General features: G+C 39.0%; 1 protein-coding gene across 1 annotated transcript; it reads left to right on the top strand.

Moving 5' to 3' along the window:
• The first annotated feature begins 610 nt into the window (after positions 1-610).
• Positions 611-1126, top strand: LOC123760932 (variant surface antigen E-like). The gene has a single exon (XM_045746756.2). It carries the CDS (start codon positions 611-613, stop codon positions 1124-1126), a length of 516 nt encoding a protein of 171 aa, XP_045602712.2.
• The last annotated feature ends 24814 nt before the right edge of the window (positions 1127-25940 follow it).

Below are 25940 nucleotides of genomic sequence, written 5' to 3'. Positions count from 1 at the left end.
GCATTTCTCCACAGTGTATGATGTTATAGATATCCACAATTATGTTATAGATATCCACAATTATGTTATAGATATTCACAATGTTGGTATAGATATTCACCATAATGTTATTGGTTATCTTGAGGTTATCTTGAGATGATTTCGGGGCTTTAGTGTCCCGCGGCCCGGTCCTCGACCAGGCCTCCACCCCCAGGAAGCAACCCGTGACAGCTGACTAACACCCAGATACGTATTTTACTGCTAGGTAACAGGGGCATAGGGTGAAAGAAACTCTGCCCATTGTTTCTCGGCGGCGCCTGGGATCGAACCCAGGACCCCAGGATCATAAGTTCAGCGTGCTGTCCGCTCAGCCGACCGGCTCCCTCGCTCGGCCGACCGGCTCCCTGTACGGGTACCGGTAGATATCCACAATGATGTTATAGATATCCAAAAGGATGTTATAGATAGCTACAATGATGTTATAGATATCTACAGTGATGTTATTGATATCCACAATGATGTTAAATATAGCCACAATGATGTTACAGATATCCACAATGATGTTATAGATATAGATATTTTCACATGAACAGATTCTGGGACCATAGATCTGACTTCTATTGGACTCAAAATGGCTGTCAGTAATACACCTGTCAGTATTCCATCTGACAGTAACCCATCTGACAGTAATCCATCTGACAGTAACCCATCTGACAGTAATCCATCTGACAGTAACCCATCTGACAGTAGTCCATCTGACAGTAACCCATCTGACAGTAACCCATCTGACAGTAACCCATCTGACAGTAATCCATCTGCCAGTAATCCATCTGACAGTAATCCATCTGACAGTAACCCATCCGACAGTAATCCATCTGCCAGTAATCCATCTGACAGTAATCCATCTGACAGTAACCCATCCGACAGTAATCCATCTGCCAGTAATCCATCTGACAGTAATCCATCTGACAGTAATCCATCTGACAGTAATCCATCTGACAGTAATCCATCTGACAGTAACCCATCTGACAGTAACCCATCTGACAGTAACCCATCTGACAGTAATCCATCTGCCAGTAACCCATCTGACAGTAACCCATCTGACAGTAATCCATCTGACAGTAATCCATTTGACAGTAATCCATAATCCATTCGTTTGTGAGTTATTGCGGGGGTATCCGGCGTTGCTCGGGTCTCTCTCCCAGATGTATTTATGTATTTATATCTCTATCTTCCTATTTATCTATGCATTAATCTATCCACTTATCCATGTACCCATCTATTTCTCCATCTATCCCTTATTTATGTATCCATGCAGCTCTCCATTTACTTATCACGTATCTGCTCTTTATTTCTGTCTCTGTCTTTATCTCTGTCTCTGTCTGTGTGTCTCTGCGTTGTTCCTCTGTCTCTTTCTACAAAATTAAAATGTTTGATTTTTTTGTTTTGGGGGCCAGGAGGAGAGGAGGCTGCATTGTGGCTACCTTCTCTCACCTTTAAAATAAATCCCTAAATTCTTCCACATAGCAAATAATTCATACATTAACCAAGAATGACATTGTCGAATGAACTAGGCTCGCCCCTCACAGAGGCAGAGAAACATCTCGTTAACTGAATCGTAGAATATCAGTTACATCAAAAGGAAAATGAATATAAATGATAAAGCAAATAAAGAGAATTGGAGAGTAGTGTATTTAGTGTCAAATGACCAGGAAATATGCGTGGCATTAGACAAGAGGTTAACAAATGTGTTCAGCCAAGAGGGGGAAATCAAAATGCAATTACCTTCGACATGTAGGTAAGAGGATCTTGATCAGATTTACTCAGAATGCTCGAGGGACATGTAGTGAGTAAAGGGAACACTGACAACAGATTAGGTCCAGAACCGCCTGGAGGAACCGGCTGACCTGTTAATATGGGAGAACACAGTGTCCTGTTAATGTCCACACACACACAAACCAGGGACTCGATACGAGTCCCTGGTGAGTGTGTGTGTCTAAAAGTTGGTTTAATTTCAAACTTGCGTGTTCTGGCAAGTTAGGTATAAAGCATGGACACCGTGTTCTCCCATATTAACAGGTTCTTGCTGGAAAACGTCAGTGACCTCTCACCTACTCTAGTGGTCTTGGGGGACGGAGGTTTGGGGCTTGAAATACCCCGAAATTTCCGTCCCTTTTAAGGCTCTGAGTGTGGTGTAGTGGGTACCTGCCATGCCAGTTGTTGTTGAAGCAACTGTGCTGGCGAGGGTTCGAGTCCCTGGTGGGTGTGTGTGTCTAAAAGTTGGTTTATATATATATATATATATATATATGTCGTACCTAATAGCCAGAACCCACTTCTCAGCCTACTATGCAAGGCCAAATTTGCCTAATAAGCCAAGTTTTCATGAATTAATTGTTTTTCGACTACCTAACCTACCTAACCTAACCTAACCTAACTTTTTCGGCTACCTAACCTAACCTAACCTATAGAGATAGGTTAGGTTAGGTTAGGTAGGGTTGGTTAGGTTCGGTCATATATCTACGTTAATTTTAACTCCAATAAAAAAAAATTGACCTCATACATAATGAAATGGGTAGCTTTATCATTTCTTAAGAAAAAAATTAGAGAAAATATATTAATTCAGGAAAACTTGGCTTATTAGGCAAATTTGGCCTTGCATAGTAGGCCAAAAAGTACGTTCTGGCTACTAGGTACGACATATATATATATATATATATATATATATATATATATATATATATATATATATATATATATATATATATATATATATATATAATATACCAGTAGCTGAAGTTTATAACTTTTTAGACACTCAACCCACCAGGAGACTCGAACACTGGCCAACAAGGTGGCAGTTGCATGCTGTATCCACTACGCTATACTTCAAAGCCATAAGAGAGGTAGGAATTCTGGGGTATTTAACCAACCAGAATCCCAATCCTCTCCCAGGCGATGAGATAGTGTGGGACCTCGGATGCTCTTTCATCGGTTCCTGTTATATGGGAAAACTCAGTGCCAAATGCTTAATGCACAGACTACCCTATACCAGTAGCTGAAGTTTATAACTTTTTAGACACTCAACCCACCAGGAGACTCGAACACTGGCCAACAAGGTGGCAGTTGCATGCTGTATCCACTACGCTATACTTCAAAGCCATAAGAGAGGTAGGAATTCTGGGGTATTTAACCAACCAGAATCCCAGATTCTGGGATTTAACCAGGGTATTTAACCAACCATATAACAGGAACCGATGAAAGAGCATCCGAGGTCCCACACTATCTCATCGCCTGGGAGAGGATTGGGATTCTGGTTGGTTAAATACCCCAGAATTCCTACCTCTCTTATGGCTTTGAAGTATAGCGTAGTGGATACAGCATGCAACTGCCACCTTGTTGGCCAGTGTTCGAGTCTCCTGGTGGGTTGAGTGTCTAAAAAGTTATATATATATATATATATATATAATATGTCGTACCAAGTAGCCAGAACTCACTTCTCGGCCTACTATGCAAAGCCCGACTTGCCTAATAGGCCGAGTGATTTTCTTTTTTCATAAATGGTTTCCAGTTAGTTTATTAGAATTATTATTACTATATTATATTAAAAACATAAATTATTGACTAGTATATATATATATATATATATATATATATATATATATATATATATATATATATGTCGTACCTAGTAGCCAGAACTCACTTCTCAGCCTACTATGCGAGGCCCGATTTGCCGAATAAGCCAAGTTTTACTGAATTAATATATTTTCTCTAATTTTTTTCTTATGAAATGATAAAGCTACCCATTTCATTATGTATGAGGTCAATTTATTTTTATTAGAGTTAAAATTAACGTAGATATATGACCGAACCTAACCAACCCTACCTAACCTAACCTAGCCTATCTTTATAGGTTAGGTTAGGTTAGGTAGCCGAAAACGTTAGGTTAGGTTAGGTTAGGTAGGTTAGGTTGTCGAAAAAACATTAATTCATGAAAACTAGGCTTATTAGGCAAATCAGGACTTGCATAGTAGGCTCAGAAGTGAGTTCTGGCTACTTAATTCATGAAATCTTGGCTTATTAGGCAAATCGGGCCTTGCATTGTAGGCTGAAAAGTGAGTTCTGGCTACTAGGTACGACATATATATATATATATATATATATATATATGTCGTACCTAGTAGCCAGAACTCACTTTTCAGCCTACAATGCAAGGCCCGATTTGCCTAATAAGCCAAGATTTCATGAATTAAGTAGCCAGAACTCACTTCTGAGCCTACTATGCAAGGCCTGATTTGCCTAATAAGCCTAGTTTTCATGAATTAATGTTTTTTCGACAACCTAACCTACCTAACCTAACCTAACCTAACGTTTTCGGCTACCTAACCTAACCTAACCTATAAAGATAGGCTAGGTTAGGTTAGGTAGGGTTGGTTAGGTTCGGTCATATATCTACGTTAATTTTAACTCTAATAAAAATAAATTGACCTCATACATAATGAAATGGGTAGCTTTATCATTTCATAAGAAAAAAATTAGAGAAAATATATTAATTCAGTAAAACTTGGCTTATTCGGCAAATCGGGCCTCGCATAGTAGGCTGAGAAGTGAGTTCTGGCTACTAGGTACGACATATATATATATATATATATATATATATATATATATATATATATATATATATATATATATATATATATAATGTTGTACCTAGTTGCCAGAACGCAGTACTCGGCCTACTATGCAAGGCCCGATTTGCCTAATAATCCAAGTTTTCTTGAATTTAAATATTTTTCAAATTTTTTGCTTATGAAATGATAAAGCTATCCGTTTCATTACATATGAGTTAATTTGTTTTAATTTGAGTTAAACTAACTTAGATATATGACCGAACCTAACCAACCCTACCTAACCTAACCTATCTTAACCTAACCTAATCTAACTCAACTAGTCAATAATTTATGTTCTTAATATAATATAGTAATAATAATTCAAATAAACTAACTGGAAACAATTTATGAAAATAAAGAAAATCACTCGGCCTATTAGGCAAGTCGAGCCTTGTATAGTAGGCCGAAAAGTGAGTTCTGGCTAATAGGTACGACATATTATATATATATATATATATATATATATATATATATATATATATATATATATATATATATATTAGTATATTTTGGTAGCAGTCTTTCCTGTAGACATATATTATTAAATATGACCGAAAAAGTAAGATTAATAATTCTAACACGAATTTTCTCAATCTTTCGTACATTTCTTTTCACTGCTGGTGGTAATTCAAAAATCAATTCTCCAAAATTCATTTTTATTTCTAGTCTGACGCGACACTTGAGCGCGTTTCGTAAAACTTATTACATTTTCAAAGACTTTTGTTTACACATACACAACTGAATAGAACTTACACATCTCCGATTTGAGCTTGGAGAAGTTATATTCTAAGGAAACTACTCCAAGCTCGTACTAAAGAGGCACCCTTCTTGAGCCCGGATGGGCACATGTATAAGCAAGTAGATGGAGTCGCCATGGGTTCTCCCCTAGGTGTCCTGTTTGCAAACTTCTACATGGGTACCATCGAGCAAAAAGTCTTAGTCGACATGAACTTGAAACCAGCCATATACTGCAGGTATGTTGACGACATTTTTACACAGGTACCTGATGTCAGACATCTGCAGGAGCTGAAGGAGGCATTTGAGCAGAGTTCCGTGCTGCGTTTCACTTACGAGATGGAAAAGGATGGGAAGCTGCCCTTTGTAGATGTAACAGTCATGGAAAAGAGCGGAGGTTTCCACACTGCAGTCTACACTAAGGAAACGAACATAGGAATGTGCCTGAATGCCAACAGCGACTGCCCAGACAGGAACAAGAGGAGTGTTGTTAACGCATATGTCGACCGTGCTCTCAGCCACAGCTCAGAATGGAAGCAAGTCGACGAAGAACTCTGTAGGGTAAGGCAGGTCCTTGTCAACACCGGCTTCTCCAATGGTTTCGTCGAAGACATCATAAGAAGGAAAGTGAAACGCCATGCAACCTCTGAAGAGACAACTAACACAACACCTATACCCCCTATTAGACTATTTTACAGGAACTTCTTTTCCACAGCTCATAAAACGGAGGAAAGGGTCCTGAAAGATATTGTTAATAGAAACGTTATCCCTACAGACAAAAATCAGAGGATACAACTGACGATTTACTATAAAACCAGAAAAACGGCCAGCCTACTCACGAGAAACTCTCCAGACACAAAGCAAAACTCTTTAAAAGAGACCAACGTCGTCTATGCCTTCAAATGCCCTCTTGGGGACTGTAAGCTCCAAAAAAACCCAGTATATTGGCAAGACAACAACATCTCTTTCTAGGCGTTTAACGATGCATAAGCAACAGGGCTCCATTAAGGAACATATAATCTCTTCCCACAACCAAACCATCGCCAAAGAAATCCTAGTAAACAACACAGAAATCATCGATAGATACAGCGATAGCAGACGGCTTGACGTTTGCGAGGCACTACACATTAAGAAGTCAACACCAGCAATCAACAGCCAATTAATGCACAACTATATTCTACCCACCTCAAGACTCCGCTTCAATATAGAAGCATCAAGAAATATGGACCAATAGGCTTTCTACAATCACTTCCATTCAATACCCATTGTTTCGTGTTCTGTCTTGTGTTGATGAATTTAATACCCTATTAATACCACCTCACCCCATCCACCTCACTCAAATGTAGATATAAACAAATCGGAGATGTGTAAGTTCTATTCAGTTGTGTATGTGTAAACTAAAGTCTTTGAAAATGTAATAAGTTTTACGAAATGCGCTCAAGTGCTGCGTCAGACTAGAAATAAAAATGAATTTTGGAGAATTGATTTTTGAATTACCACCAGCAGTGAAAAGAAATTTACGAAAGATTGAGAAAATTCATGTTAGAATTATTAATCTTACTTTCTTACTTACTTAATCTTTCTTTCTTACTTACGTTAATCTTACCATCCGAGTTGTCGTCGGGGAAGTGGCTCAAATAGCCTCGGCTATCACTTCTTTTTGACGGCCGTGATGGTCAAGTGGATTAAGGTGCCCTGTAGTTACCAGTTGCGTTGCTCCTGGGAGTATAGGTTCGAGTCACTTCTGGGGTGTGAGTTTTCATTCGCATATAGTCCTGGGGACCATTCAGGCTTGTTCGCATTTGTGTTCCTCACGTGTGCCCCAAAGAATGAGGTGATTTGGTGAAATGCTATGCCCAAGATTACCATCCGAGTTGTCGTCGGGGAAGTGGCTCAAATAGCCTCGGCTATCACTTCCTTTTGACGGCCGTGATGGTCAAGTGGATTAAGGCGCCCTGTAGTTACCAGTTGCGTTGCTCCTGGGAGTATGGGTTCGAGTCACTTCTGGGGTGTGAGTTTTCATTCGCATATAGTCCTGGGGACCATTCAGGCTTGTTCGAATTTGTGTTCCTCACGTGTGCCCCAAAGAATGAGGTGATTTGGTGAAATGCTATGCCCAAGATTACCATCCGAGTTGTCGTCGGGGAAGTGGCTCAAATAGCCTCGGCTATCACTTCCTTTTGACGGCCGTGATGGTCAAGTGGATTAAGGCGCCCTGTAGTTACCAGTTGCGTTGCTCCTGGGAGTATGGGTTCGAGTCACTTCTGGGGTGTGAGTTTTCATTCGCATATAGTCCTGGGGACCATTCAGGCTTGTTCGCATTTGTGTTCCTCACGTGTGCCCCAAAGAATGAGGTGATTTGGTGAAATGCTATGCCCAAGATTACCATCCGAGTTGTCGTCGGGGAAGTGGCTCAAATAGCCTCGGCTATCACTTCCTTTTGACGGCCGTGATGGTCAAGTGGATTAAGGCGCCCTGTAGTTACCAGTTGTGTTGCTCCTGGGAGTATGGGTTCGAGTCACTTCTGGGGTGTGAGTTTTCATTCGCATATAGTCCTGGGGACCATTCAGGCTTGTTCGCATATATATATATATATATATATATATATATATATATATATATATATATATATTTATTCTGCCCAATATAAATATTGGGCAGAATAATGATATCCACACTAGTTTTCTAATTTCTGCAAGCTTTTTGCGTAAATAATCTTTCCATGCATGTCTTGATCTATTTCTTTGGTCCATACAACATCAACAGTAATGTATGGCGTGACGGTTGAGTGAACAGGGCTCGGGATTCGTAGCCCTGAGGTGCACGGTTTGATCCCCGGCGGAGGGGGGGGGGAAATAAATGGGCAGAGTTTCTTTCACCCTGATCCCCCAGTTACCCAGCAGTAAATAGGTAGCTGGGATTTAGACTGCTGCTTCGGGCTGCTTCCTGGGGGTGTGTAACAAAACGAAGGCCTGGTCGAGGACCGGGCCGTGGGGATGCTAAGCCCCGAAATTTTTTCAAGATAACCTCAAAAAGATTGCCTGTAATAGCCTTGATTACCCTTTGTACTGTATTGGCTCTCCAGTTCATTGCATGATATGCGATGCAGAAAAACTGTTACCTCTTATTCAGCATACTGTTAACAGTATCTGTTAACTGTTAACAGTTAACAAATACTGTTAACAGCAAGCACATGTGGCCGCAGACCTGGTAGATAAGGTTGATGAAGCTGAGAGAGAAAGCAAATAGAAGAATATAATAGGCAAATGTGAGGGTGGAGAAAGGAGGTGAGACAAGTGTGAGAGAACAGGTGAGGGAAGTGTAGGGTTAATGGGAGTAAAGTAGAGGCGAGGGAGAAATGAGTGGTGAAATAAATCATATGAGGCGGAGTTCCAACACTGTAATCTTAGAGCCTCCATTAGAGTTAATAAAGAACCCCTTTGTTGACATTCTTGAGGGAAGAACATCAATGCACTTTATATTTGTTAAATCCCAAGATATCACATGAGGTAATGTGTCTGAGACCACAAGATATCACATAAGATAATATATCCCAGACCACAAGATATTACATAAGATAATATATCCCAGACCACAAGATAACATGATGTGTTATCTTGTTACTAATAGATATCACATGAGATATCATATCACATATCACAAAGTAATATATCCCAAACCACAAGTCGCCCAATGAGTAAGTAAACTCCTGAAAAACGACTCTACTCGCAACGGAAATAATTGGAAACTGGATATGAAAGGCAAGGAAGGGATAAACTTTCCAGGGGGAGAGAGAGAGAGAGAGAGAGAGAGAGAGAGAGGGAGAGAGAGAGAGGGGGGCCAGAGTAGCCTTAATGATCTCTAGTGTTGGTGAGTCTTCATAAAGAAGACAGTTTCCGAAGAAAATGGGATGCATTAGTGACAAGAAATACTTTTACCACAACCGATACAAAAGAAAGGAGAAGAATGGATTATTTTAAAAAATTAAATCAATACCTACATGACGAAATATTCCATAGATTCAAACACGAGGAAAACTGACAATTTGAAACACTGATCAACATATGAAACATCTCACAAAATTCAAACTTTCACAATAAACATAAAATGAGAGCAAATCAAAGGCATTTGTTCATTATTTAAATTAAAAGTAGATGCAGGGAACGATAAAAATATAGAATAAATAGAAAACCATAAAAAAGGTAGAATTATAAGCGGTAGAAATAAAGACGACTCCAAGATATTGTCCAATAATTAGTAGACTTTGTTAATGATGCAACATTGCCCAATATTCTTAGGAGGAAGATTGCAACACATCTCAGGCATTACAGAAACAATATTGTCCCAATAATGCCTGTCTACAGTGTAATATAAGATTACAGATACTATATTATGGAGACTTATATCACAAATACCTTATTACAGATACTTATATTACAAATACTATATTACAAAAACTTATATTACAAATACTATATAACAGATACAATATTACAGATATTATATTACAGATACTATACTACAGATACTTGTATTACAGATACTTATATTACAGATACTTGTATAACATACACTTGAATTACAGACACATTACCGATACATATAATACAGATATATGTATTACAGTTACATATATATTATAGAAACATATAGTACATATACATATATTACAAATATATATTACGGATACTTATTACAGATTCATATATTACAGATACATATATTTCAGATACATTTATTAACGATACCTCTATTAGATTCATGTATTACAGATACACATATAGCACATGTGGGAACCGACCTGTGAGATTTATATTTATTTAATTTATATGAATTTATATTTACGTTAATTTATATACTTCGATAGCAATTTGTATAATGATAAGTTGACTGTATTTCTGCAATAATCTCTTAATCTCACAAATCGATCCTCTACACATTAGGGGGGTTTATATTAATTTATATATATGCAGCCAATCAAACTACAGTAATAGACTACATACATTGAAGAGGTTCCTTATCTTATAGTACAGCAGGTTAGTCCACCAGGTATAACTAGGGTGTAGACACCAAATTATCCTCTTTGAGGTAGCTTCCATCACCCAGTAACTGGTGCACAAAGTCTTGCTTCCTCGTCTTGACCTGTTAAAAGGGCGCTAGCTGTAAAGCCAGATTCCTATATATGACAAGTATTTCAGAGAAAACACTGTACATGGAACAATGAAGACCTGGCTTAATTACCTTTAGTTTGAGGCTATATCGTGCTCTAACCGGCAAACCCTACCCAATGACATTAATGGCCACTAATGATAGATAATGGGTTTCGGAAAGAACACTTGATTTGATGACAGCGTGTTGATAATGGTACACCTTTGGTTTCCATAACACTACGTCCAAGTAAAATTAACAGGAGCCGAATTTGCTCCCGAGAGCCTCTGGTCTAGTATAAACAATGGCTGCCCCTCCTTCCTCACTCTGACGCCAAGCTTACATTGTCCAGATGTCAATAAGTGATAGAAGGGTCACATTTACTCTACTTTAATATTGATAATTAAGTTAATTTATATGAGATGTTTTTATGATGGTAAAGTCCAAAGACTAATGTATTTAAGAATAATTCCCACCATAATAGGTGGTGATTTATAATAGTATGTGGTGATGATATCCCGTTTTCTATAGACGGTAATTCCACTACAAGTTACGTTTTCTATGGGTAACTTGTTGGTAATACAGCAGCAATTATTATCTGTCTGTATGATATATTAAATGGTGTCGGATTTTCCGACAGCACAAGTAAACTTTACAGGTAACCAAATTACTTATATAATGCGTTCCAGCCATTTACTTACAATCCAAACAAGATGTCTGGCCAGGAGAGATCACACACAACAGTTGCTTAATTAAGTCTTAAGCTTCAGAAGGTATTCCAACCTAACATTTACCAGAGAAAATGATCCACAACAACAAATGTTCAAAGTAATCCTCACAAACACTCGATTATTACTATCTAAATTGTTCGTCGATTTCATTTAATATATATATATATATATATATATATATATATATATATATATATATATATATATATATATATATATATATATATAATATCGTACCTAGTAGCCAGAACGCACTTCTCTGCCTACTATGCATTGCCCGATTTGCCTAATAAGCCAAGTTTTCATGAATTAATGTTTTTTCGACAACCTAACCTAACCTAACCTAACTTTTTTGGCAACCTAACCTAACCTAACCTATAAAGACAGAATAGGTTAGGTTAGGTAGGGTTGGTTAGGTTTGGTCATATATCTACGTTAATTTTAACTCCAATAAAAAAAATTGACCTCATACATAATGAAATGGGTAGCTTTATTATTTCATAAGAAAAAAATTTGAGAAAATATATTAATTCAGGAAAACTTGGCTTATTAAGCAAATCGGGCCTTGCATAGTAGGCAGAGAAGTGCGTTCTGGCTACTAGGTACGACATATATATATATATATATATGTCGTACCTAGTAGCCAGAACGCACTTCTCAGCCTACTATGCAAGGCCCGATTTGCCTAATAAGCCAAGTTTTCCTGAATTAATATATTTTCTCTAATTTTTTTCTTATGAAATGATAAAGCTACCCATTTTATTATGTATGGAGGTCATTTTTTTTTATTGGAGTAAAAATTAACGTAGATATATGACCGAACCTAACCAACCCTACCTAACCTAACCTAACCTATCTTTATAGGTTTGGTTAGGTTAGGTTGCCGAAAAAGTTAGGTTAGGTTAGGTTAGGTAGGTTAGGTAGTCGAAAAACAATTAATTCATGACACTTGGCTTATTAGGCAAATTGGGACCTGCATAATAGGCATAGAAGTGCGTTCTGGCTACTAGGTACGACATATATATATATATATATATATATATATATATATATATATATATATATATATATATATATATATATATATATATATATATATAGTATATATATACCTAGTAGCCAGAACTCACTTCTCAGCCTACTATGCAAGGCCCGATTTGCCTAATAAGCCAAGTTTTCATGAATTAATTGTTTTTCGACTACCTAACCTACCTAACCTAATCTATCTTTTTCGGCTACCTAACGTAACCTAACCTATAAAGATAGGTTAGGTTAGGTTAGGTAGGGTTGGTTAGGTTTGGTCATATATCTACGTTAATTTTAACTCAAATAAAAAAAATTGACCTCATTCATAATGAAATGGGTAGCTTTATCATTTCATAAGAAAAAAATTAGAGAAAATATATTATTTCAGGAAAACTTGGCTATTAGGCAAATCGGGCCTTGCATAGTAGGCCGAGAAGTACGTTCTGGCTACTAGGTACAACATTATATATATATATATATATATATATATATATATATATATATATATATAAATATATATATATAAATATATATATATATATATATATATATGTATATATATATATATATATATATATATATATATATATATATATATATATATATATATATATATATATATATATATATATGTTTCATTGAATATGACCGCATATTCTGTATTTATTATTTTCTGGTTTAGGGCTTCTATCCCTCTAACTATTTTCTTAGCATCAGGGCTTAATTGAAATAAATTAAATTAACTCCTAAGGGGGAGCCCATTGCTACTCCGTCTATTTGTAAATACATGTCTCCTTGTGGACTGATGAAAGGGGCTTCCTTTGTACATGCTTCGAGAAGACTTTTCAAGTGTGGCTCAGGTATGTCTAATTTAGGGGTGCTCTCGTCTCTGTATACTCTGTCCAGTATCATTCCTATGGTTGTGTCGACTGGGACGTTGGTAAAAAGGGATTCAACGTCCAGGGAAGCGATGATTCCATCGGGCTGGGTAGATTTGATCAATTCTAGGAAATCTGCTGATGATTGTAGACTAAACTTACTTGGAGTGTATGGAGTTAGGAGTTCATTGAGTTTCTTTGCCAGGTGATAAGTTGGGGTTGGTATTTGGCTGATTATAGGGCGTAGTGGGTTACCTGGTTTATGCGTCTTAACATTGCCGTAGGCATATCCTAAGCCATAGTCGCCTTGAAGTTTATTGAAATGCACACTACCTTTCTTTGCGTTGATTGCTGTAATTGTTTTGTTTACTTTCCGCTTAAGGTCTTCTACGGGGTTCCTCGTGATTCGTTGAAATTTGGAGTCGTCACTTAGGATGTCGCTAATTTTGTTCATGTATTCATGGGTAGGAATCAATACATATGCTGCTGTTTTGTCGGCTTTTCTTATTGTTACGTCTTTCAGATTTTTTAGTTGTTTCGCTGCTTCTTTGAGTCGTGGGGTTAAGATTGTAGATGAATATGTTCCTCGTTTTTTCCCTGCTTCTGCAAGTAGTTCAGCTTGAAGTGTGTCAGTGGTGATGACTTTTTTGTTGTCTTCTAGCTTATGGATATCGTCCAGAAGCATTTCGATTTCCAGGCGTTTTTGATGCATCTTTGGTTTAGATAAGAATTGACAATTTAGACCAAGATTTAAGAGGTCTCGTTGGTCCTGGGTAAGATCATAAGAAGTCAGGTTAACAGAACAGAACAGAACAACAACACCCCCAATAAAATTATATTACAAATCAACGATGCACAGTGAACATATAAAAGAGGAAAGAATAATGAAAGAAATAATCCGTAAAGGAGTAAAAAGCACTACTCCTAACCAAAACATAAACCTGATAATATTCTACAAAACCAAGAAGACTTCCGAACTCCTTATCAAAAACAGCCCGAAGCCGACGGAGAACCCTCTACAGCAGTCAAGCGTTGTATAAATGTACACTTGCCCCCACGAAGGATGTAACCTTCAATGTAAGTACATAGGTATGACGTCGACCAAGCTGACGAGGCGTTTGACATGCCATCTTCAATCTGGTGCCCCTAGGAATCACATGAGACAAGCCCATGACATTACTCTAACAAGAGAAATGTTGAACAAGAATACTTGCATAATAGACAAAACCCAAGATTCAAGAAGATTACAAATTCTTGAGGCAATTCACATAAGAATAGAGCGACCTACCATGAACACCCAAATCACGGAACTATTTACTCTACCCACCATGAGAGTAAGGACAAGACAAGAACATATCGATGCCAACACAGAAGACAATGTCCAACATAACAGGCCAATTACACTGGATTAATCTTTGTGTTTAGATAGGAGATGCCTCGTATGGGCCAATAAGCCTTCTGCAGCCCCTATGTTTATCCCTTATGTATCCCCCCATGTTTTCACCTTCATTGTATTATCACCTGACCTAATGCGGGTATAAAATCAACTAGTATTGTAAGATCTGTTCACTTGAGAATGAACCATGGAGGTTCGAAACGTCGTGCAAATTATACAAATAAGTGTAATACACTCTATAGTAAATCACTTCTTTTCTTCACCTTAAAAGTACGAAAATGAGTTTTGGAGAACTCCTATTTCAATTAAGCCCTGATGCTAAGAAAATAGTTAGAGGGATAGAAGCCCTAAACCAGAAAATAATAAATACAGAATATGCGGTCATATTCAATGAAACATGTTTGAAAGAAAACCTGCTGCCAGTATACACCAATATATATATATATATATATATATATATATATATATATATATATATATATATATATATATATATATATTAGTATATTTTGGTAGTAGTCTTTCTTGTAGACATATATTATTAAATATGACCGAAAAAGTAAGATTAATAATTCTAACACGAATTTTCTCGATCTTTCTTACGTTTCTTTTCACTGTTGATGGTAATTCAAAAATCAATTCTCCAAAATTCATTTTTATTTCTAGTCTGACGCGACACTTGAGTGCGTTTCGTAAAACAGTATATGGCCGGTTTCAAGTTCAAAAACTTGAAACCGGCCATATACTGCAGGTATGTTGATGACATTTTTACACAGGTACCTGATGTCAGACATCTGCAGGAGCTGAAGGAGGCATTTGAGCAGAATTCTGTGTTGCGTTTCACTTACGAGATGGAGAAGGATGGGAAGCTGCCCTTTCTAGATGTTACAGTCATAGAGAGGAGCGGAGGTTTCCACACTGCAGTCTACACTAAGGAAACAAACATAGGAATGTGCCTGAATGCCAACAGTGACTGCCCAGACAGGTACAAGAGGAGTGTTGTTAACGCTTATGTCGACCGTGCTCTCAGCCACAGCTCAGAATGGAAGCAAGTCGACGAAGAACTCTGTAGGGTAAGGCAGGTCCTAGTCAACAACGGCTTCTCCAATGGTTTTGTGGAAGACATCATAAGAAGGAAAGTGAAACGACGCCATGCAACCTCTGAAGAGACAACTAACACAACACCTATACCCCCTATTAGACTATTTTACAGGAACTTCTTTTCCACAGCCCATGAAACGGAGGAAAGGGTCCTGAAAGATATTGTTCGTAGAAACGTTATCCCTACAGACAAAAATCAGAAGATACAACTGACAATTTACTATAAAACCAAAAAAACAGCCAGCCTACTCATGAGAAACTCTCCAGTCACAAAACAGAACGCTTTAAAAGGGACCAACGTCGTTTATGCCTTCAAATGCCCTCTTGGGGAGTGTAAGCCTCAAAAAACTCAGTATATAGGCAAGACAACAACATCTCTTTCCAGGCGTTTAACGATGCATAAGCAACAGGGCTCCATTAAGGAACATATAGTCTCTTCCCACAACCAAACCAACACCAGAGAAATCTTAGCAAACAACACAGAAATCAACACAGAAATTGACGTCTGCGAGGCACTACACATCAAGAAGTCAACACCAGCAATCAACAGCCAACTAATGCACAACTATATTCTACCCACTTCAAGACTCCACTCCAATATAGAAGCATCAAGAAATATGGGCCAATAAAAATAGGCCTTCTGCAGTTACCTACCTTTAATACCCATTGTTTCGTGTCCTGTCTTGTGTTAATAGTTTATTTTCACCTCATCCAAAACTATTGTAACATGTCACCTCACCCAAATGTAGGCATAAAAACTCGAAGATGTTTAAGCTCTATTCAGTTAAAGTTGTGTGTGTGTGTAAACTAAAGTCTTTGAAAATGTAATAAGTTTTACGAAACGCGCTCAAGTGTCGCGTCAGACTAGAAATAAAAATGAATTTTGGAGAATTAATTTTTGAATTACCATCAACAGTGAAAAGAAACGTAAGAAAGATCGAGAAAATTCGTGTTAGAATTATTAATCTTACTTTTTCGGTCATATTTAATAATGTATATATATATATATATATATATATATATATATATATATATATATATATATATATATATATATACACACACACACACACACACACACACACACACACACACACACACACACACACACACACATACACACACACACACACACACACACACACACACACACACACCCCATATGATAGGGAAATCACCATATGATAGGGAAGGGATTTATAATAGGGAAATGGGACAGGAGTCATTGCTGTAAACAACCGATGCTCGAAAGGCGGGATCCAAGAGTCAATGCTCGATCCTGCAGACACAACTAGGTGAGTACAACTAGGTGAGTACACACACACACACACACACACACACACACACATACACATACACATACACACACACATACACACACACTAGCTGTACGGCCACGCGTTGCTGTGGCTCAATCTGGTTAAAAGGGACAGAAAGAAAAGAGAAAGCGCACGTTTCTAATATGTTTAATATCGCAATGCTTGTGGGTATACAATATTTATTGTTGTTCTGCACAACTCTAAAGATTGGCCCTGCGCTTTCTTGATGGTGACTGCAAACGCCAATCGAATTGGAAATTACAATCTCTTAAATTGAAATGGCATATCTGTTGGAATCATAGGATTGAGAGTAATGAGGACATCTTCACCTTTGAAAGGTTCTGTCAAGATTGTTGCTTCTGCGACGTTGCTGATTATTTTTTTTACTGCAAGGCGCGTGGCCTTGCAAAGTTTTGGCTGGTTGATATTTCGCAACATAATAATTGGCACGTTGATTTTCAATTGCCGTACATGTGATGGTATCCCTGGCAGATCGTGTGAATTCTACAATTCTGTTGGGAAATTAACCGCTTCATCTGCTACCACCACAGTGTCGACGGACTTGTATGTGACTGCCTCGCTTTGTATGTTAGACTGAGTAATATTGTTAAGGTCGTAGCCGTCTTTGTTCTTGGCCGCAAGAATAGCTCGTTCACTCAGCCAACGTGAGTCGTATAATTGATTTAAATATTGGGAAATACTTTTTCAACCAATTCTTCTTTTGATGTCACTTAATCGTAGAAGTTATGAGGCAATGAAATTCGTCCTGAGGTCAGATCAACCGGCACTTTTCCGTTCCCAATTTCCATAAATTGATGCGAGAATATCTCAGCTGATGGATCGTTTTGCAGCTGGACACGCATATTTGTAGTTAATTTTAACGTCTTTACGTGGCGCCACAAAGTAGAGTATTTCAGTCGAGCATTTATTTCGTCAGTTGGTGTCTATCGAGGAATTACAGGTAATGTTTGCCTAAAATCTCCTGTAAGCAATATTAATGGGTTCCCAAATGGTCTGATGTTTCCACGCAAATCTTGCAATGATCGATAAAGAGCCTCGAGCGATTTTTTGTGGACCATTGTTCATTCATCCCAAAAATTAAGTTTGCCTTTTTGCAATATTTTTCCCATGCCGGATCCTTTGGAAATGTTGCACGTGGGAGTTTCAATGAATTGCATGTTCAATGGCAATTTCAAAGTCGAAGTAGCAGTTCTTCCACCTGGTAGTAATGTTGCAGCTATTCCGGACGATGCAAGAGCTAAGGTTATGCCTTTTTGGGACCGAAATGCTGCCAGAATCAATCATATTAGGAAGGTTTTATCAGTTCCTCTTGGCGCATCGAAGAATATTTCTCCAAGCCCGTTATTGAAAGTTTGAATTATTTGATTGTAAATGCCTCTTCCCTCAAGCGCTAGCTAAGGAATATTTGATTGCACATATGACAACAGATCACTCATGTTGTAATTTTGTTCACGACGCAATTCTACATCGAACGAAGCAGCAGCAAATCGATTCAGTGATGGCATTTCCAGTTGATTGAGAACTTTGTTCACGATTTCCAAGCACAAGTCTTCAATCATTATCAACGCTTCGTTGTAGATTTTTGCTGTGAAATCCATATTCATATTTGAATTTTCCTTCCTTATTCGATGGGTAATATCTATAGCCATGTGCGATTTATATTAATCCCATAACTCTGTTGGAGATGGAGAGTCGGTGGTCAATATGATTGCAAACAATGCACGAATTTGATTTGGATGTGACGTGTTGGACGCGTCATTAATGCATACATCCCAATGTCAGTCGTTCTTCAATAAATTCAGAGCTGGACATGCACTACGGAAAGTGGCACGTGTTACGCCGCTGACAAATCTCAGTGGCTGGAAAGACGTTGGACCGGGTACATTTACCAACACCATTGGAAGAAAGAAGCATTCATCTTGATTGGAATGGACGGTGTATAGTCTGCCTATCGTAGTTTATTTGAATATGCCAAGTTGTCCATCGACTCGCTCTCCTCATTTGCATCGTTCAAATGATTTACTACCAATTACACTGAAAAATAAGAACAAACGTTAAAAGAACGAAATGGAAAAAAATAAAAACAAAAACAAATAAACAAATAACACAAAATGAACGGTATGGGTAAAGAACACAGCTCAATTCCAACGCAACGTCACACAAAAAAATTAGATCAAAATGAAAATAAATAAAAATCTATGAAAATTAAATTTGTCAATGCAATCAGAAACACTGAAATGGAATCGTAACATATTTTGTATATTGTGTGTTGCTCTTATGTGCAACAGATGGCGCTGTTTTTCAAAAAAACGCATGTTTTTACCTGTCACAGGTGTGGCATCTAAATAGTAGGTATATAAAAACACGCACGTATTCGAATTGAACGTTGTCAAAATTTCAAAGCAATCGGTGAAGAATTTTCGGAGATTACAGAATGTGTAGCTCATACGTCCTACAGATGGCGCTGTTTTTAAATAAAAGCATGTTTTTTCCTGTCACAGGTGAGGCATATATTAAGTAGGTATAAAAAAACACTCGCCTATTTGAATGCAATATTGTGTCAAAATTTCAAATCAATCGGTTTCGAAGATTTCCCTCACATCAAAAACACACGAAAATTGCATCTTTTAAAAAATCACGTGTTTTCCCGTCACCGACGTGACATATATATAGTATGTATTTAAAACCCCGCTCGGATGGGTTGGAACGTTGTGTGAACATTTCAAGGCAATCGGTGAAGAACTTTCAGAGATTAGCGATTTTGAACAAACGAACATTTACATTTTTATTTATATAGATGTGTGTGTGTGTTTGTTTTGAGTACGAAATATCAGTGATCATATGTTGGCGAGTAACAAGAGTCAGAAACAAGGGTCTGTAACAAGGGTCAGTAACAAGTGTCAGTAAACAAGGGTCAGTAACAAGGGTCAGTAACAAGGGTCAGTAACAAGGGTCAGTAACAAGGGTCAGTACCAAGGGTCAGTAACAAGGGTCAGTAACAAGGGTCAGTACACAAGGGTCAGTAACAAGGGTCAGTAGACAAGGATCTGTAAACAAGGGTCAGTAACAAGGGTCAGTAACAAGGGTCAGTAACAAGGGTCAGTAACAAGGGTCAGTAACAAGGGTCAGTAACAAGGGTCAGTAACAAGGGTCAGTAACAAGGGTCAGTAACAAGTGTCAGTAAACAAGGGTCAGTAACAAGGGTCAGTAACAAGGGTCAGTACACAAGGGTCAGTAACAAGTGTCAGTAAACAAGGGTCAGTAACAAGGGTCAGTAACAAGGGTCAGTAACAAGGGTCAGTAACAAGTGTCAGTAAACAAGGATTAGTAAACAAGGGTCAGTAACAAGGGTCAGTAGACAAGGATCTGTAAACAAGGGTCAGTAACAAGGGTCAGTAGACAAGGATCAGTAAACAAGGGTCAGTAACAAGGGTCAGTAACAATGGTCAGTAACAAGGGTCAGTAACAAGGGTCAGTAACAAGTGTCAGTAAAGAAGGATCAGTAAACAAGGGTCAGTAACAAGGGTCAGTAGACAAGGATCTGTAAACAAGGGTCAGTAGACAAGGGTCAGTAACAAGGGTTCGTAACAAGGGTCAGTAACAAGGGTCAGTAACAAGGGTCAGTAAACAAGGATCAGTAAACAAGGGTCAGTAACAAGGGTCAGTAAACAAGGATCAGTAACAAGGGTCAGTAACAAGGGTTAGTAAACAAGGGTCAGTAACAAGGGTCAGTAAACAAGGGTCAGTAAACAAGGGTCAGTAACAAGGTTCAGTAAACAAGGGTCAGTAACAAGGGTCAGTAAACAAGGGTCAGTAAACAAGGGTCAGTAACAAGGGTAAGTAAACAAGGGTCAGTAACAAGGGTCAGTAAACAAGGGTCAGTAAACAAGGGTCAGTAAACAAGGGTCAGTAAACAAAGGTCAGTAACAAGGGTCAGTAACAAGGTTCAGTAAACAAGGGTCAGTAACAAGGGTCAGTAAACAAGGGTCAGTAACAAGGGCCAGTAAACAAGGGTCAGTAAACAAGGGTCAGTAAACAAGGGTCAGTAACAAGGGTCAGTAACTAAGGTCAGAAACAAGGGTCAGAAACAAAGGTCAGTATCAAGGGTCAGTAAACAAGGGTCAGTAACAAGGGTCAGTAACAAGGGCCAGTAACAAGGGTCAGAAACAAGGGTCAGTAACAAGGGTCAGTAAACAAGAGTCAGTAACAAGGGTCAGTAACAAGGGTCAGTAACCAAGGATCAGTAAACAAGGGTCAGTAACAAGGGTCAGTAACAAGAATCAGTAACATGGGCCGGTAAACAAGGGTCAGTAACAAGGGTCAGTAAACAAGGGTCAGTAACAAGTGAAAGTAAACAATAGTTAGTAACAAGGGTCAGTAAACAAGGGTCAGTAACAAGGGTCAGTAACAAGGGTCAGTAAACAAGCGTCAGTAACAAGGGTCAGTAAACAAGGGTCAGTAAACAAGGGTCTGTAACAAGGGTCAGTAAACAAGGGTCAGTAACAAGGGAAAGTAAACAAGAGTTAGTAACAAGGGTCAGTAAACAAGGGTCAGTAACAAGGGTCATTAAACAAGGGTCAGTAAACAAGGGTCAGTAACAAGGTTCAGTAACAAGGGTCATTAAACAAGGGTCAGTAAACAAGGGTCAGTAAACAAGGGTCAGTAACAAGGGTCAGTAGACAAGGGTCAGTAACAAGGGACAGTAAACAAGGTTTAGTAAAAAGGGTTAGTAAAAAGGGTCAGTAAACAAGGGTCAGTAACAAGGGTCAGTAAACAAGGGTCAGTAACAAGGGTCAGTAAACAAGGGTCAGTAACAAGGGTCAGTAAACAAGGGTCAGAAAACAAGGGTCAGTAACAAGGGTCAGTAAACAAGGGTCAGTAAACAAGGGTCAGTAACAAGGGTCAGTAACAAGGGACAGTAAACAAGGGTTATAGTAACAAGGGTCAGTAAACAAGGGTCAGTAACAAGGGTCAGTAAACAAGGGTCAGTAAACAAGGGTCAGTAACAAGGGTCAGTAAACAAGGGTCACAAACAAGGGTCAGTAAACAAGGGTCAGTAACAAGGGTCAGTAACAATGGTCAGTAACAAGGGTCAGTAGACAAGGATCTGTAAAGAAGGGTCAGTAACAAGGGTCAGTAGACAAGGATCAGTAAACAAGGGTCAGTAACATGGGTCAGTAACAAGGGTCAGTAAACAAGAATCAGTAAACAAGGGTCAGTAACAAGGGTCAGTAAACAAGGATCAGTAAACAAGGGTCAGTAACAAGGATCAGTAAACAAGGGTCAGTAACAAGGGTCAGTAACAAGGGTTAGTAAACAAAGAACAGTAAACAAGGGTCAGTAAACAAGGGTCAGTAAACAAGGGTCAGTAACAAGGGTCAGTAACAAGGGTCAGTAAACAAGGGTCAGTAAACAAGGGTCAGTAACAAGGGTAAGTAAAGAAGGATCAGTAAACAAGGGTCAGTAACAAGGGTCAGTAAACAAGGGTCAGTAACAAGGGTCAGTAACAAGGGGCAGTAACCAAGGATCAGTAAACAAGGGTCAGTAACAAGGGCCAGTAACAAGGGTCAGTAAACAAGGGTCAGTAACAAGGGTCAGTAAACAAGGGTCAGTAACAAGGGTCAGTAAATAAGGGTCAGTAACAAGGGTCAGTAAACAAGGGTCAGTAACAAGGGTCAGTAAACAAGGGTCAGTAACAAGGGTCAGTAAACAAGGGTCAGTAAACAAGGGTCAGTAACAAGGGTCAGTAAACAAGGGTCAGTAAGAAGGGTCAGTAAACAAGGGTCAGTATACAAGGGTCAGTAAACAAAGGTCAGTAACAAGGGTCAGTAACAAGGGACAGTAAACAAGGGTTAGTAACAAGGGTCAGTAACAAGGTTCAGTAAACAAGGGTCAGTAAACAAGGGTCAGTAACAAGGGTTGGTAAACAAGGGTCAGTAACTAGGGTCAGTAACAAGGGTCAGTAAACAAGGGTCAGTAACAAGGGCCAGTAACAAGGGTCAGAAACAGGGGTCAGAAACAAGGGTCAGTATCAAGGGTCAGTAAACAAGGGTCAGTAACAAGGGTCAGTAACAAGGGCCAGTAACAAGGGTCAGTAACAAGGGTCAGTAAACAAGGGTCAGTAACAAGGGCCAGTAACAAGGGTCAGTAACAAGGGTCAGAAACAAGGGTCAGAAACAAGGGTCAGTATCAAGGGTCAGTAACAAGGGTCAGTAACAAGGGCCAGTAACAAGGGTCAGTAACAAGGGTCAGAAACAAGGGTCAGTAACAAGGGTCAGTAAACAAGAGTCAGTAACAAGGGTCAGTAACAAGGGTCAGTAACCAAGGATCAGTAAACAAGGGTCAGTAACAAGGGTCGGTAACAAGAATCAGTAACAAGGGCCGGTAAACAAGGGTCAGTAACAAGGGTCAGTAAACAAGGGTCAGTAACAAGTGAAAGTAAACAATAGTTAGTAACAAGGGTAAGTAAACAAGGGTCAGTAACAAGGGTCAGTAAACAAGGGTCAGTAACAAGGGTCAGTAAACAAGCGTCAGTAACAAGGGTCAGTAAACAAGCGTCAGTAACAAGGGTCAGTAAACAAGGGTCTGTAACAAAGGTCAGTAACAAGGAAAAGTAAACCAGAGTTAGTAACAAGGGTCAGTAAACAAGGGTCAGTAACAAGGGTCATTAAACAAGGGTCAGTAAACAAGGGTCAGTAACAAGGGTCAGTAAACAAGGGTCAGTAACAAGGGTCAGTAAACAAGGGTCAGTAAACAAGGGTCAGTAACAAGGGACAGTAAACAAGGTTTAGTAAAAAGGGTTAGTAAAAAGGGTCAGTAAACAAGGGTCAGTAACAAGGGTTAGTAAACAAGGGTCAGTAAACAAGGGTCAGTAAACAAGGGTCAGTAACAAGGGTCAGTAACAAGGGACAGTAAACAAGGGTTATGGTAACAAGGGTCAGTAACAAGGGTCAGTAAACAAGGGTCAGTAAACAAGGGTCAGTAACAAGGGTCAGTAAACAAGGGTCACAAACAAGGGTCAGTAAACAAGGGTCAGTAACAAGGGAAAGTAAACAAGGGTTAGTAACAAGGGTCAGTAAACAAGGGTCAGTAACAAGGGTCAGTAAATAAGGGTCAGTAACAAGGGTCAGTAAACAAGGGTCAGTAACAAGGGTCAGTAAACAAGGGTCAGTAACAAGGGTCAGTAAACAAGGATCAGTAAACAAGAGTCAGTAAACAAGGGTCAGTAACAAGGGTCAGTAACAAGGGCCAGTAACAAGGGTCAGTAACAAGGGTCAGAAACAAGGGTCAGTAACAAGGGTCAGTAACAAGGGTCAGAAACAAGGGTCAGTAACAAGGGTCAGTAAACAAGGATCAGTAAACAAGAGTCAATAAACAAGGGTCAGTAACAAGGGTCAGTAACAAGGGCCAGTAACAAGGGGCAGTAACAAGGGTCAGTAAACAAGAGTCAGTAACAAGGATCAGTAACAAGGGTCAGTAAACAAGGGTCAGTAAACAAGGGTCAGTAACAAGGGTCAGTAACAAGGGACAGTAAACAAGGGTTAGTAACAAGGGTCAGTAAACAAGGGTCAGTAAACAAGGGTCAGTAGCAAGGGTCAGTAAACAAGGGTCAGTAACAAGGATCAGTAAACAAGGGTCAGTAACAGGGGACAGTAAACAAGGGTTAGTAACAAGGGTCAGTAAACAAAGGTCAATACCAAGGATCAGTAAACAAGGGTCAGTAACAAGGGTCAGTAACAAGGGTCAGTAACAAGGATCAGTAACAAGGGCCAGTAAACAAGGGTCAGTAACAAGGGTCAGTAAACAAGGGTCAGTAACAAGGGAAAGTAAACAAGGGTCAGTAAACAAGGGTCAGTAACAAGGGTCAGTAACAATGGTCAGTAACAAGGGTCAGTAGACAAGGATCTCTAAAGAAGGGTCAGTAACAAGGGTCAGTAGACAAGGATCAGTAAACAAGGGTCAGTAACATGGGTCAGTAACAAGGGTCAGTAAACAAGGGTCAGTAACAAGGGTCAGTAAACAAGGATCAGTAAACAAGGGTCAGTAACAAGGATCAGTAAACAAGGGTCAGTAACAAGGGTCAGTAACAAGGGTTAGTAAACAAGGGTCAGTAACAAGGGTCAGTAAACAAGGGTCAGTAAACAAGGGTCAGTAACAAGGGTCAGTAAACAAGGGTCAGTAAACAAGGGTCAGTAAACAAGGGTCAGTAACAAGGGTCAGTAACAAGGGACAGTAAACAAGGGTTATAGTAACAAGGGTCAGTAAACAAGGGTCAGTAACAAGGGTCAGTAAACAAGGGTCAGTAAACATGGGTCAGTAACAAGGGTCAGTAACAAGGGTCAGTAAACAAGGGTCACAAACAAGGGTCAGTAAACAAGGGTCAGTAACAAGGGAAAGTAAACAAGGGTTAGTAACAAGGGTCAGTAAACAAGGGTCAGTAACAAGGGTCAGTAAATAAGGGTCAGTAACAAGGGTCAGTAAACAAGGGTCAGTAACAAGGGTCAGTAAACAAGGGTCAGTAACAAGGGTCAGTAAACAAGGATCAGTAAACAAGAGTCAGTAAACAAGGGTCAGTAACAAGGGTCAGTAACAAGGGCCAGTAACAAGGGTCAGTAACAAGGGTCAGAAACAAGGGTCAGTAACAAGGGTCAGTAACAAGGGTCAGAAACAAGGGTCAGTAACAAGGGCCAGTAACAAGGGTCAGTAACAAGGGTCAGAAAACAAGGGTCAGTAACAAGGGTCAGTAAACAAGAGTCAGTAACAAGGATCAGTAACAAGGGTCAGTAAACAAGGGTCAGTAAACAAGGGTTAGTAACAAGGGTCAGTAACAAGGGACAGTAAACAAGGGTTAGTAACAAGGGTCAGTAAACAAGGGTTAGTAACAAGGGTCAGTAAACAAGGGTCAGTAGCAAGGGTCAGTAAACAAGGGTCAG

Source organism: Procambarus clarkii, chromosome 3 (genome assembly GCF_040958095.1).
Source record: "Procambarus clarkii isolate CNS0578487 chromosome 3, FALCON_Pclarkii_2.0, whole genome shotgun sequence".
NCBI classification, from domain to species: Eukaryota; Metazoa; Arthropoda; class Malacostraca; order Decapoda; family Cambaridae; genus Procambarus; species Procambarus clarkii.
Note: the sequence above shows the minus strand (reverse complement) of the source record. Positions and strands in the feature narration are given on the sequence as shown.